The following is a 15,983-nucleotide window of genomic DNA, read 5'->3' on the forward strand; positions in this document are numbered from 1 at the left end:
TCACATTGTATCTTGCTTGCAGTGACTACCCTTCCCCTTTCATCCTAACTTTCCAAACTTGCATGACTTGAGAATGAAGGTGGACAAGAGTTTCACACTCAAGAGACTCATGTTCTTCAAACCCCAATAATGATATTATGGAAACTTTATGTCCTTTGGACTTTACAAACATTTAATCTTCTCTACCAGTTAAGGAACTTGCTTAAGATTGTACAGATAGTAAGTGGTGGAGTAAAGAATTGAATTTAGACTGTCTGATTCTAGAGCCCATACTCTTAACACTTGCTGCCTTCCAGAGGCTCAGTCTGTGTGTATAAGAAAAAGCACATATATTCGTCTTGTGTAATGTCCAAGTTCTTGCTGCCTTTGAGCTGGGTAAGTTCATACATTCACTTTCATTTAGAAAAATCTGCCAAAAAGATATGACAAGAGAAAGACCCTAAAGATTTTTTCTCCTTATTTGTTGCATTGAACTAATAGGGTCAGTTATATAAGTAAGTGTGGGACCTGCTGAACTCCTGTAATATGAATTGTGCAGTAATATATTTGGAAAATATTTATTTGAGGTTATATTCTAAACCTCAACCTGGTGATCTAACACATGCAGAGAATTTAATGCATGGCAGATATAGAAAGTGCTAAATAAATGTTGAACGAATCCCTAGTGAGACCTTAAAATATTAAATTATGCAGTGTCAGAGGGAGAGGAAGAGAGAGTTCCAAGCAGACTCTATGCTGAGCACAGAGCCCCATGTGGGGCTTGATCTCATGACTCTGAGATCATGAACGGAGCTGAAATCAAGAGTCGATTGCCTAACCAACTGAGCCACCCAGGTGCCCCTGCAATGTTTTGTTAATTTAATTTTAAAAATAATTTTTCTTAAATTTGCAAAAGTAATGCTCAAGTACTATAGGAGTATTTAAGGTAGAGATAAGCAAAAGATTAAAAAAAAAAATCCATGATTCTACTACCTAGAGAAAACTAGTCTTAAGATTTTAGTGTATATTCTTTCAGAATATTTTTGTGTGTGTGTAGTTGTGATGACTTAGACCATTTTGCAAAAACTATATATATACACACACACATACTATATAAATATACATATATATACTCTCTTTATATATTCTATATACTCTGCTGGTAACCTTATACTATATAAATATATATTTATATGTATATATACATACATAGAGACAGATGTGATCATGTTAAGTACAACTTTGTGACTATTTTTCAGTCTGTAACATATTGTAAACAGCTTTTCATGTGATTAAATTTTCATCAAAATCATTATTTTCAATGACTATATTCATTGTATTTAAAGCTAAAACTCGGTGGAAAGATGCAAAATGTTTCTGTTTGCTGCACAGAAAGACTTTGTTTCCTTCTTCCAAAGAGTTTTTTAACAGTGATATGTTCATCTGATGATCCTAAATTCCTTTTCTAAATTCTAAGAGTAGCTTTGTCTTTGATTTATTCTTAGTGTCAATTCTGCATATTCCTCCCACTACCTTAGTTCAGTTTTCCTGGTCTCTATCCTTCTCCTTCATCTTTTATCAAAAGTCCAACTCTAGACATTCTAACCTCATTTATGCTTTATACTTCTCTTTCCCTAGGAAAGTAGTCTCTACATCCCAGGCAGGTGAATAAAGAAGCAACCCTCTCTCTTCCCCTTTACCATCCCCATTCTAACCCAAAGGAAAGGGATAGTTTATAGGATTAATGAGAAATCGGGAGAATGAACTTACGTGGCTCAGTGTGGCTGAGCCTATGGCCCTTAGCCCCATTTCTGGTTAGGACAGGCACATTCTCAGGATTCCTATTCATCTCTTCCAACTGTAAATCTTCTCCTTCTTAATAAGTATAAAAGAATACCAACTGTTGTCCGGCTTGGTTTAGACCTATATTCACTAATTTAGTCTGTGATGCGCCATAGGGAATTATAAGGTCCTACTGTACATCCAAGCTGGGTCTTTCAACTTTATCAGCAATAAAGTTGGATTTTTTTTTTTCTGACTTCTGTGTCTAATTTCTCAATTGGATTCTGGAGCCAGAAGTGGAAGAAAGATATTATTTATTATCACCACTAACCCTTTCCAACTATCTCCCATCCCTCCCTGCTACGTATACAATAATTCAAGTCTCAGTATCATTTGCCATTCCCCAAATTTGCAGTGCTTTTTTCCCTCTAATGGCCTTTTAATTTCTTTTTGTGATTCCTTTTGCTCAGAATGTCCTCCTGATTTTCTCTGCTGGTAACCTTCTACTTATACTCAAGCCTAATAGCAATGCATTTCTAAAACCATATCATAAAACAGATTGTATATTTCCATAGTAACAATGTAATAATTGGAGAACGCTTCTGAATAAAGATCTAGCACAAAATAACCTGTTAAGAAAACCAAAGATGTACTTTCTAGAATACCCTATAATGATTTTTTTTAGGGGAAAATCATTTCCCAAGTTTTAAAAAGTGTGCAGAAAGCTATTCCATGTATTGATTTCATATGAAATTATCAAAAGCAATAAAGTGAATATAGAGTCCATGAAAAACAGAACCCTATCATAACACTGCCCAATTTAAACAAATACTAGCTATTTAACCATTAATAAAAATAATCATTGTGTCATAAGCTTCCTTAGATGTTAAATATAATCCCTTTTTTTAATTATTATTTTTTGCTATGGCCCACATTGCATTAAAAAAGCTGGCCAGATAATTCATTGAATACTTTTCTTTTTAGCCAGCAAAGAAGTTTATTATTCATTCTACTAAACAGTGTAATGAAGCTTATTAAAAAAGAGGAGTCATTGAAGAATTGAAAGTTTTAAAAACTTCGTGTAGGAGTATGAAGAATAATCTGTGGAACTGGAAATGTTTATTCACTTATCCTCAAACCATATCCAAACATTTCCATGAAAGGGGAAAAATCATTCAAAATAGAGCAAAACTTTGAGGGAGTCTGTTAGATCCCTCTGAGAAGGTGATTTTGGTAGATGTGTCTGCAGTCATCCTGGGGATAAGAGAAATTTGTACCATAGCCTGAATGATCTCCCTGTCTCCACTCCCTGTCTACAGCTCCCTGAATGTCCAGTCCCTATTATACCAGCCACGGTTATTGACTGCAAACAGCAGAAGCTGATTCTGGTTAATTTTCGCAAAAGATGGAATTAATTGGCAAGAAATTGGGGGTAATTAACAGACTCTTAGAGCAGGCTGGGGAACCAGATTTTGGAGCCAGGCAGGATCTAGGGGGAAGCCATGTGGTGGAATCACAGCCAAGTTATACCACAGAACCATCTGGTTAGGCTGCATCGGTTGCTTCTGTTGGCACCACCAATACCCAACACGTTATCAATTGGGAGTTCTACCGTCTTTGTCTTTGCCAAAATGAAATGTAAGTTGTTCCTGTTTCTTTGTGTCACTTGTCCCAGACTTAGAGTCCTGCATGGAAACATCTCACTGGCTGAGTTGTCTTACGTTCTTTGGGGAAGTTTCACAGAAGGAGGCTGAGTCTGGTTCCAAACAAGGCTCACATGAGGCAGATTCCCAAAATAAAAGGAGTACTAATGCTGGACAGTGAATATTTCTAGTTAGTTATGTACAATTTTTGTTTATTCTAGGTATCTAGGTATATATCTAGATTATATATTGGAAAGGGCAGGAATTGTGTCTGTTTTGATTGTTGCTTTATTCTTAGAGCAAAACACAGGCCCTAGAATGTGGCAAATGCTTTCTCTATATCTACTGGACCTTCTCTATTTCTACATTTCTTAAGTTATATCTTTAATTCATAGTTTTTTTCCTATGGCTGATGCTAACTTCTGGATAATTTCTTTAGATCTACCCTCCAGTTGACCTATTAGCTCTTCACCTGCGTCTGAAAGGCTGTCTAACACATTCACAGAGTTCCTCATTTCAACTATCATGTTTTCATTCCTAAAAGCTCTATTTGATTCTTTTAAAAATCTGCCCTGTCAATTTTGATGTGGCCTTCATTACACTTTCAATTGCTCTTTTTCTTTTTGAACACATTAAATAAATTATTTTGTATTCTGTCCCTGATAAGCCTAATAATTTTGCATATCTGGTTCTGTAGCTTGTGGTTTATCATTAATGATGATTTTCATTCCTGGTGGCTTATTTTGTGTCTGGTTAGTGCTTTTCATTAAGAGTTCATGATTCCCAGATAGTTATCTGGGGGAAATTCTTTGATATCTGGAGCTAACTAGTATTTTCCAGAGAGGATATTTTTTTTTTTTTTGGTTATATTTGTAATATGATTTTTTTTTTTTTTTTTGCTTGAAATGCAGAGGTTGTTAAAGTTCTCAGGGGATATTTTAGCTCTTCTCTTCCCAGAGCCAACTTAGACACATATCTTTGCTTTCTTCCTATGTGTTTTTTTTTTTTTTTTAATTTCTCTAATTTAGCCATGGACGATGTTTCCTTTTGGAGATCCAGTATTACAAATGAATAATGGTTCCAAGCTCCCAGGCTTCTAAGGTTTAGTCATGAAAGGATTTATCCTAGGATATATCTCTTATGTTCTGCATAGGCAACTCAAGTAAAACCCAACTCTGGGCCATAGGGAATCTACTAGTTCCCCAAGGGTAAACTCCAGGTCCAGTGCTGTGTACCCCTCTGAATTATTACTTTATCTTTTATCTTTTGCTCTCACAGGAATTCACTTGGTTTCTGCCACATCAAACATTAACAGATAAATGATTTTTATATTTTACCCAGAATTCTTAGTTTTGTTCTATCAGGGGAGATTTGTCTGGGTATAAAGTTTGCAAGAGTGCTGGAAATAGCTGGCCTTAATACTTATTGGATGATAAATAAATGAGTAAGTTGATTTCTACTCTAATGAACAGAGGTAATTCTTAGTCTTTCATTGCTGGGCCATTGCCACACATCTGCTAAACTGTTATTCAAGAGGGGGAAATACAGTGGATATGAAATTATGTGTACTAAAAAGAAGTATCTATTTTCTTCATAAAAATAAACCAGAAATATCTAATATGGAAACAAAAAGAAATTTTCTGAGGAGTAAGAGGGAACTGGACTAAGTAATTCAAACCTGTACTAAAAATTCCCTGGGCCATTTCCCTTAAGTATTTTCCCCTGAGGTCTATCAACTAACATACAGGTCCTAGAGGGCTTCTGCACCCCCTTAATATTGGGTAAATGACCATAAACTTGCTGTCCTGTAGTATATCTTGAGACAAGGCCGGAGGGTTCCAATATAACTGTCCTGAAGGCTAGAGGATGACAAAAGAGAAGAGTGGAAAGGGGGGAATGGGGACAGTGAGAGAGATAGAGAGGGAAGGAGGGAGGTAAAAGCTGTACCGTTTTAGGGCTGAACATTCGAAGTCACAAAGCATCCCTTCTGCCATGCTCTTTTGGTTGGAGAAATCCTAAGTCCTTGCCTAGATGCAAGGGTAGGGAACATAGATCCCATCTCTTTATTTGAGGAGTGTCAGTCCTATTGTACCAAGAACATGTGGGATGCAAGATGTGTGTGTGTGTGTGTGTGTGTGTGTGTGTGTGCGCGCGCGTGCACGCACACATGTGCATGCAGAGGTATGGCCATCTTTGGAAAAAACAAAACAATCTTCCATACACATGTGCATGGTATAGTTGTTATAAATAAAAAATTACATCAGAAAACATCCAACATAATGGCATAATGCAAGGCACTCTATAGTTGCTCCATATGCATTAATTCTTTTACCACTTGATTTTCTCCCTTTATATGAGAAATAAAGGGAGTTTTATTCTAAGAGACACAAGATGAATGAAAAATAAAAATGATGGTTTTTTGGGGTTGTGTTTTTTTTTTTTTGCATGTGCTACCATACTGAGTTTTTAGGACAATAAATTCCTATTTTATAACTTAGGGAATTATGGCTCAAAGATTCTTAGTAATTTTAGTGTTGAAATAGTTTGTCAGGATGATTTATTAAAATATTGTTTTTGTTCTCAATTTGTTTTAAGTTAACATTTAAGTGTAACATAAGGATATCGTGTGATAAATTTTTACAAATTGAACACATCTATGTAATCAGCACCCCATCAGAAACAGAACATTGTCAACAACCCTGAAGCATCCTTCATATCCCTTTCCAGTCACTAGCCTCTGACAGACCAAGTATGAATAACTGCTATCTGACTTCTAACATCACAGATTAGTTTCCTTATTTTTGAAATTCATATAAATGGAATCATAAAGTATGTACTCTTTTGTGCTTGGCTTCTTTTGCTTCACAATAGGTTTGTGATCTTTATGCTATTAACTTTCATGGCTATATGGAATTCTATTTTATTAATATCAATTTATTATCCAGTCTATAGTTGATTGACATATGGGTTGTTTTCAGTTCTTGGTTATTATGTATAATGGTGCTATGAAACTTCTTGTCTTTATTTATTTTTTTAAAGATTTTATTTATTTGACAGAGAGAGACACAGTGAGAGAGGGAATACAAGCAGGGGGAGTGGGAGAGGGAGAAGCAGGCTTCCCACTGAGCAGGGAGCCTGATGAGGGGCTTGATCGCAGGACCCTGGGATCGTGACCTGAGCCGAAGGCAGACGCTTAACGACTGAGCCACCCAGGCGCCCCCACTTCTTGTGTTTAGATAGCATGTGTACTTATTTTTACTGGGTATGCACCTAGGAGTAGAATTGACATATGTAAATGTCCAAATTTGTTAAATATTACTAATCAATTTATTGTACCATAAACAATGATATTCAACAATGTTGTACCATTATACCAATGGTTACAATGTAAAATTGTACCAATGTTTAATCCTTGTACCTACATAATTCTTCTCTCTATTCCCATTCCACCTATGTTAGGCAGGTAGCTAGGGTTTGTATTTCTTTGCTTTAGAGTTTTTGGCTAGGTATAAATCAGAAACAGCTTGCAGCAAGTGCCCTTCCCATTTTTGAAAATAAATCTACTGAAGATATAATACTGGTTGGTTAGGAGGAGTAGGTTCAGTTAAGGAGAACTTTGAGGGCAAGGAGGGTAAAAGACAGAGAGATACTCCCTCAGTCAGAATGGGGATGGAGGTCAGTGGGTCTAGGAGAAGTAGGGACCAGAGGACCTGATAGCTGCTTATGCTCTTTTTAGTAGGGTGACCATATAATTTCTTATCCAAATCCAGACACTTTTGAGAGTGAGTGTACTATTAATAATTATACAGGGATAATAGATGTAAATCAAAACTATTCCAGGAAAACTGGGATTATTTTAGGCAGCTTCAGTTAACTTACAAATGCAGTTGCTTACATGCCTTTGAATGTTTCTTAAAATATTCATGTAGCAGATCATATGGAGAGCAGCTTTATCATCCGGAGAATGACAGGATTAAAACATTTAGGTACATCTCCTGTTAATCTCAGCCTGCATACATCCATAGAGTAACTTTATACAGGTGTATGTGTGTGCTTCCTTGCATATGTGTTGTTATATTTTAATCTCCTTATATATAGCAAAGGCGTGTCTGTGGCCCTTAATAGAGCTGAGGGTAGGTGGTGTTTGTGGTGGTGTCTCCACTGTTCTGAGCAGCTCAGGCTGTTAGAAACATTTTGTCTGAGGTGCTCTCTGTAGTATCTACATAGCAAAAGTCCCTTGGAATATTTGGAAATGGTGGCTAACATAAATTTTAGGCCATTTTCCTTTAAAGTCGAGCTTAAGTGCCAAGAGTTAATGGAGAAGAAAAATAAGCCCCCACACTCAGCCGCGAATGGCATGAAATCCCTGGAGTAATAGGGAAGTTTGAGTAGAACACCCAAGTCCCAAGATGCTAGGTAATCCAGACTATAAACAAAGATGGTGCAATTCCTTCCTTATAGAAACAAGTCTCTGAGAAATTCCCAGGGGAAACTGTGTCTAAGCAGACCCCTGAGATCATCAAGTAGCATAAACTTCTCTGTGATATGCCAGCTGGGGTTCTGGTAAAAATGAGAGTTGTTGTTTTTTTTTTTTTTTTCTCCTGAAGTTGGTGTAGACCATCTGGGAAAATCCACAAACAGAAATCTTAGTCTATTCCCAGAGCACCTTGGTGACTGGGGTCTGTAAAAGGTCTGATTCTCAGCACTGAGGGAATCAGAAGAGTTAAACACTAGAGGCTGCCTGCTTTATGTATGAACACTATTTTCTCCTTTGGGCTAATGGAAAAACAAGATTGCATAAGGTCCAGCACTGAGTGGGGACAGGGAGAAGGAAGGTAAATGTCTGAATCCCATCTTCCCTGATGGCCTTCTTTTAAACCCACAACTAAGACATCTAGAATATATTGATCCCTTCCCTGCTCTCAACACTGACTTTAATGTGAGATGGCGTGAGGGGCTTAGAGGAAGAAGGTAGGGTGTGTAGAGACAGTAGGGGACACTCTTGGCTTTCTCTCCAGAGTGGGAAAGGGAGGCAGAGAATGCGTGGAGACAATGGGGGACGTGAGAGCTCCTTTCTCTCAGAGCCTAAGGCTGTGGGCTCAGGTTGTATTCCTGGCTCTTGGGGTGTCCTTCTGATAGTTCTTGGACAATCAATGCAGGTATTTCACCTCCTCACCTCTCAAGAGGGACAGAATTCTTGTGCCCAAGAACACACTCTAGCCCAGGGGAGCTGAGATATAATCACAGGAACATTGTCAACAACTTGACTAGGGGAGGGGGCATAGATGAGAAAAGAGAGTGAAAAGGTAGGACATCATGCACTGGCTCATATTCTAGAGCCTTCTTCCATCAGTCATGCTTGTGCCTATTATCAATCTATGTGTTTTATCACTTGTTTCTACAGAGAGCTCCCTGGAAGAGAACGCCTCTGAGAAACAACTCTTCAGTGACTGAGCTTATCCTAGTGGCATTATCAGAACAACCAGAACTCCAGCTACGCCTCTTCCTCCTGTTCTTAGGGATCTATGTGTTTACTGTGGTGGGCAACTTGGGCTTGATCACCTTATCTGGGCTGAATCCTAGCCTTCACACTTTTTCCTCTTCAACTTGTCTTTTATAGATCTCTGTTATGCCTGTGTGTTTACCCCCAAAATGCTGAATGATTTTGTGTCAGAAAATGTAATCTCTTATGTGGGATGCATGACTCAACTACTTTTCTTTTGTTTCTTTGTCAATTCTGAATGCTATGTGTTGGTATCAATGGCCTATGATCGCTATGTGGCTATCTGCAACTCTCTGATGTACACGGTCACCATGTCCCCTCAGGTCTGTTCTCTGTTGATGTTTGGTTCATACGTGATAGGGTTTGCTGGAGCCACAGCCCACACTGGAAGCATGCTGAGACTGACCTTCTGTAATTCCAACATCATCCACCATTATCTGTATGAAGCTCTCCCTCTCTTGCAGCTCTCCTGCACCAGCACCCATGTCAATGAGCTGGTATTTTTTATTGTTGTGGGAGTTGTCATTTCAATATCTGGTATCAGCATCTTCATCTCTTATGCCTTGATTCTCTCTAATATCTTCCATATTCCTTCTGTTGAGGGCAGGTCCAAAGCCTTTAGCACATGCGGCTCCCACATAATTGCTGTTGCTTTGTTTTTTGGATCAGGGGCATATACCTATTTAACAACCTCTTTTCCTGGATCTATGGACCAGAATAAATTTGCCTCAGTCTTTTATACCAACGTGGTTCCCATGCTTAACTACAGGTTGAGGAATAAGGATGTGAAATTCGCCCTGGGTAAAACCCTGAGAAGAGTGCTCTTCTGATGGTTCTGTTGGTATCACTTAATTACTGGTAAGCATCATACTCAAGTATCTTTTTATTTACAGGTGCAGAACTTTCCATCTTTTTTCTCAAGTAGGGGCTTCTCTCCACTTTACAAATTGGAAGTCTCTTGCTTATACTCTTCTTGAGGATTATACCATTTTGTACTACTTAAATTGGTCCATTGCATGCAATTTAACATCTATTAAGTGTCCACTGTTTATGAGACTCTACACTATGCCCAAGAGATGAGTAATATGAGGCTCCAGGCCTTCTGTCCTTTCCTTGGTAGGCTAAATGGGTTTGTCCAAGCAACATTTCTGGCTGGGAAAGGGAGCAAGTAACGCTAAAGAGGGTCCAAGAAAGTGAATTTGTTTTCTTCAGTTATGGAGACAGCTTTACCGAAGACCAAATGTAGATACCTTGGTGCCATAAGTAAGATAGTCTCCCAGCTTCTTGAGAGAGATCATAAATCATCTCATATCCATACATGTACACACAAGAGAAGGCCTTGCACAAGAGTTCTTTACACAGTTTGAAATGTAAAGATAAATCAAAATGAAAATCTTTCATTTCCAAGTTTCAGAACTCTTAGGGCTTGGAATGTAACCACGGCGTAGGCGGTTTTGTAATTGGGCCAATTTCTTGGGCTCTGTATGCTAAGGCTGAAAGCAAGAACAAAGGAGAAATTCCATGGATTTATGTGATTATGTCAATTGCTACCTCTATCCTGCCCTGGAGATACTGTGTACATTATGGGGCATTTAGGAAAATTCTTTTATTCTTTAAAGTAGGTTTAGATTTTATTGTCTCTAAGAATATGTGTATGTAGGTATGTATGTGTGTGTGTGTGTATTACAGTTAAGTACTAGAGAGTCAGGAAGAAAGAGGAGTCATATTACACTTTTTACTTGCAGGGAAACTTGGAAGTGATCCAGATTTTGAGTGCGGGAGTCCACTCTGTACTACTCTGCTGAAGATTGTGCTATTCTATATCTAATAGTTCAGATTTCAAGGAATACACCCTCATAAACTGCCCTGAGTGTAGGCAGGAAGGTGAATCTCAGGCCAGACCAACCCATGTGCAGAGATGGGAGGATGGAGACACAGTGTGGCCAGAATAATGGGGCTGAGTAAGGGCTAGAACTTGGAGTGTCTTTGAGAAGACTCTCTGTGAAGAATATTTGGTACTTTTCTTCAGGATATGGGAAGAGTCATATAAAGTACTGAGTTGAGGTACTTTGCTTTGCTTATATTCCTCACTCTTCCATAAAATCAGATAGTTGTACAATGTGTGTTGGTATGAGAAACAAGGCAGCAAAGAGCAGTTAATTCTTCACATTTACCTCTCCGCTGACACTCATGTGGAAGCAGCAGCGTCATACTGAGAAGAAAGGTAGCTCAAGTGTTCCACATCTTGGCCAGAAGAAAGACATACTGAGATGGAGCTGAGAGCAGAATAAAAAAGCAATGCGGTATGGAACTAACTAAAGAGGAGACATAAGACAAATCTATTTTCTTCAAATATGCTAAAGAGAGGAGATCTTGAAACAAGGTGGAAAAATCCGATAGATACTTGGATTATACCTAGATTATGATAATCATATGTAACATTTACTGAGTATAAACCATATGTTTGGGTACTTCTGAGGCCTTACATACATTAAAGTCATTGGAATTGTATTAATGCCATACTGAACAACTGCTTGTCGGTCCTTTGGGCTTAGCTAACTTCTACCCTCTAGAGGACTGTCTGTGTCTGTGTATGTGGGGATCTTGGCGATATTAGGAAAGAATCAAGAATAGGGCAAGATAACAGAAGTATACTATGATACAAAGAAAAAATTACCATTTTGAGTAGGAACAAGGAATAAATCAGAACCATAAAGATATGAATGAAAAGGAATAATTATGAAAAAAATGCACAAAATCCCCCAAATATCCTTCCTTACACTCATTACATACTGGCATTGGGGTGAGTAAAGGTGAAAACATAAGTTTGACTTATTGAGACATGGGCTTGGATCTTTCGGAAAGCAGTCCCTTTGAAGATCTGAAATGAAAAACCTCAGAAGTACTTTTCCTGGTTCTTGCAATAGCCAGATAAGAGACATTTATTGCTCCTACAGGAAAGATGACATTTTGTAAATTCCAAAGACCTTCACTCTTCTCACAAACAAGGATAAATCATCTTTTGGTCCTTTTAGGTCAGTGTTGAGGAACTGCTGGTTCTCAGTGGTCAGCAACCAGGAACACGTTTGGGAGCGTCTGCTTTACAGTAACTGAGAGACCTTATTTAATACTCTGTGTCAGATGTCCTCAAGTGAATCCCTCTGCCACAGTAGCAAAATGCTGCCACCTGATCACATCATGACATTTTGATTTTCAGCAAAAGAAGTTTTCCCCTTTAAGAAGCACTGTTAAAGTTGGGATTCCTCTCGGTCCAGTCCTTGGTCCACTTGGTCCACTTCTCTTCTTGGTTCTTCCTGAGGCATCTCTCCAGCTTCTCTGGCCAAGAACTATTTACTTTATGGTGACTCTTAAATCCCTAACTCTGGTTTTGATCTATGATTATAATCTTTAATCTGTTTTAAATTAGAAATATAAAACTATTATCAATGTTGATGTCCAAATAGAATTATGTAATGATTAGGTGGCAAAATAGTTTCAGAGTATAAAAAAGAATAAGCTGTTCTTGATATCTACACATTCTCTACAGTCTAAACAGGTGGGGGAGCACAGAGATAAGTGATAGACACCAAGTAGCAGGAGTGAGAGTCCAAGGAGTACCTCTGGGTAGAGCTTGGGAGGGATAGGTCAGGTGTTTCTCTATATTCTGTGGAGCAGATGGGAGGATATCTGTGACTATGGTTCATTTCTGGCCCTCAGCCCATGTATTAGATAGAAGAACATATTACCTCTCTTCCCTCACACTTCCATAAATGAAATCAGTAATTTACAAAATTGCTTCAGCTGCTAATAACATGAGTCTGACTGCAGTGGCTTAAACTCATAAGGATTTGTTTTTCTCTAACATAAAAGGCATCTAGAATAGTAGGCAGTCCAAGGATGATATGGCAGTGTGAGTCAGCAAGGACTCAGACTCTCTCTTCTCTTCTCAGTAGTGACTTCATTCTCACCGATGCATCATGGGTTCCATATGGCTATTAGAGCTTCCGTGTCCACATTCTGAGCAGCAAGAAGATACAAGGACAAAGAAAGGCAGAGGATGCTTTACCTACTCAATGAGTGATCTCCACTGACATCACCCCCTACTTACAAGGGAGACAGCGCAACTTAGCATTTAACTTCAGGACATTGCCATCCTGGAAAAACATTAGGATTTTGTTACTAATTAAGAAGGAGGAAATGGCTGGGCACCTGGGTGGCTCAGTTGGTTAAGTGACTGCCTTCGGCTCAGCTCATGATCCTGGAGTCCCGGGATCGAGTCCCGCATCGGGCTCCCTGCTCGGCAGAGAGTCTGCTTCGCCCTCTGACCCTCCCCCCTCTCATGTGCTCTCTCTCTCTCATTTTCTCTCTCTCAAATAAATAAATAAAATCTTAAAAAAAAAAAAGAAGGAGGAAATGGCTATTGGTTGGCAATTAGCAACCTCTACCAAAGAACAGAATTGGTTCCACTTGCCAGGAGGGAAGAGTTAAGAACTGAGCACTTTCCACCCCTATTTTTGCTTTCTTACTTGCTGTACTCTATGAGAGGAAGATCGATTAATCTGACAAATAAGATGGGAAAAGAGACAAATTGGGCATGGATGGAACTGGACCCAGTCTCTTCATTACTGACCTGTTGGTATTGAATTAAGACAAAATCTTGACAAGGACAAGCCAGAGCTGTGCTATTTCATTTCCAAGTCCTCCTCCTATATCTTATTGGGTGAAGTTAGAGTCCAAGTTCTGGGAGGGAGGTTTGAGTCCTGACATATTTCCCCAATTAGCTTTGCTATTAATAAAGTTTGCAGTATTTTGATCCTCTTTTGGCTCCTTGTACTTCCTCACTAGTTAGATCTCAGAGGGCAGGAAGAATGAGTGATTACTATTGCTAAATCTCCCACATGATGGTTATCTTTGCATAAAGGACTTCCGGGAACCAAAGCTCTCATTTTTGTATGCTTCAAGATGCTCCCCCTTGATCTGTAGTGGGTTACTGGAAACTGTAGGGGAGGAACAAAATCCCCTCTATCCATCTTAGATTCCTTGACTTGGGCCCTAAAAATTAGAGAGAAAAAAAAAACAGACTAAAAAGAAAAACAGAAGTGTGTGTATTAACATGTGCATCCTACATTCATACAGGAGTTCTCAGTGATGGGTGGTTAGAACTTGGGCTTAAATAGTATCTTAAAAAAAAGAATAATAAATTTGTAGGTAAGTGACAAGACAAAAGAAAAGGGCTTTGAGCTCTAGGGGTGGCAAACTGTGGAAAAATATGGGGGAAAACTAATGGATGGTAAGGACTAGTTAGTAAGGTTTGTTATGTAATTCTGTTGGTGAGGTCTCTGTGTTGAGAAGTGTCGAGAGTTGTCTCCAGTGATTAACTTCTGTCCTTCCTGGTAGGGAGAGAAGGGGAAACACCTTTACAAATTTATGTCTTGCTTTTAGGTAAATAGAGGAAAGGCAGAGAGTTTTTCTTGTATCTACTTTTTCTTAAAATTGCCTTCAGCTCAAAATAATCCTTATGCCAAGAGTGTTATATTTGGGAGTGGCATATTCTGCTACCCTTCAAAATCATACCAAGAACAAAGTTCCTAAGAATATACAAAATGCAACCCAAATAGGGCCATGGATAGAGGGACTCACTGAAAGCTAACAGGGACATTTGACAAGAAAAATTAGGCTAAAGAATCCATAATATCACAGAGCAGTGAGAAGATTTGCTTATCTTATAAAATTTGCCCAACCATTTATGAGTTCAACATATATGCACTAAATTCTTACTAAGCTACAGGTGAAGAGTTCAAGATTTCACTTTATGGGATCATTAGGACTTGAAACTGCCTCGTGTTTCCCTTAACATGCACAACCATGTGCCGTAATAGATAAATAAACTGAAGTGGTATTAATTGATACAGCTTTCTGAAATTGAGAATCTTAAATTAGAACATTTGCCTAATTAGAACAATTTGATATCTCCTTGGAGGTAAGACAAGAGTATCTACAAGCTGACAAACAAAATGAAAAAGTATATTTAAGAGTGTGAAGTAAACACTACAAAATAATTTATTATTGACTAAAACTGGATGGCAGAAAAGGACAGGGGACAGGAAGTGGAAATGTGTTAGTTGTATCATTAATCATCGTAGGGATAAAGAGTTTTATATAAAGTTGTAATTATAAAAGCATGCATCAGAATTTCACACACATAAAGAGGAAGGAAAGCAAACCATCTAGTGAATGACTAAAATAATATAAATATAAAATATGAAGTCATAACATATTATGACAGATTTAAGGCAAATATATATTATATAAATAAATGTAAATGTCCTAACCTCTCTATTAATAGAAAAAGACTTGGGCTGAATCAATAAGCAAAATACAACTCCATGTTGCATATAAATCAAGTGATTCAAAAAGGTTAAAAATAAAATGGTGGCCAAGTGAATGCAAATGAATAAACAAATAAACAATATAGATATCAATTAGAATGGAAATCAGGCCAGGAATGCTAAGTAGGAACACTTTATAATGTTATAAAGTACAGTTAACAATGTTTGTGTAAGAGTTGTGACTTTCCATGAACCAAATAGTAAAACATCAGGAACCGTAAGAAAAAAATATATTGGTGGAAGGAAACTTTAAATTGCTTTCTCAGTTTATGGCAAAACAAGTTTATAGAAAAAGAAAAAGATAGAAAATCCTATGTCTAAATAAGATAATCAGTTAGATAAATCTAATTGATATATGTCATTTCCATGCTATAAGTAAATTTAATATATATGTGTATATGTACGTGTGTGTGTGTGTGTGTGTGTGCGCGCGCGCGCGCGCGCAGTTCTGTGTCCTAGAAATTAGAAATACAACTTATTGTGAAAAGGACAAGACAGTCACATAAACTGAATAGATATTAGGTCATAAAAGCAAACCTCAATAAATTTCATGTATTGGAAATAGTACCAAAAATATTTTCTGATCACTGTGCAATAAAACTAAAACTTAAATATATAACTGGAACACAAAATCCTCTATTACCTGGCTATTACAAACTCTATTTAAAGCTACCTGTAGGTGAAAGA

At 37.9% G+C, this 15,983-nt stretch overlaps 1 protein-coding gene across 1 annotated transcript; it reads left to right on the plus strand.

The window, feature by feature from the left end:
* The first annotated feature begins 345 nt into the window (after positions 1-345).
* Positions 346-9,737, plus strand: LOC114226042 (olfactory receptor 8B4-like). Its single transcript, XM_028125941.2, is given in 4 exon segments — positions 346-375; positions 4,362-4,397; positions 8,809-8,995; positions 8,998-9,737. Coding segments are annotated over 4 exon segments (993 nt in total).
* The last annotated feature ends 6,246 nt before the right edge of the window (positions 9,738-15,983 follow it).

This window comes from Eumetopias jubatus, unplaced genomic scaffold (genome assembly GCF_037043125.1).
Source record: "Eumetopias jubatus isolate StellerSeaLion01/CBP00866 unplaced genomic scaffold, mEumJub1_p1.0 scaffold_13, whole genome shotgun sequence".
Classification (NCBI taxonomy): Eukaryota; Metazoa; Chordata; class Mammalia; order Carnivora; family Otariidae; genus Eumetopias; species Eumetopias jubatus.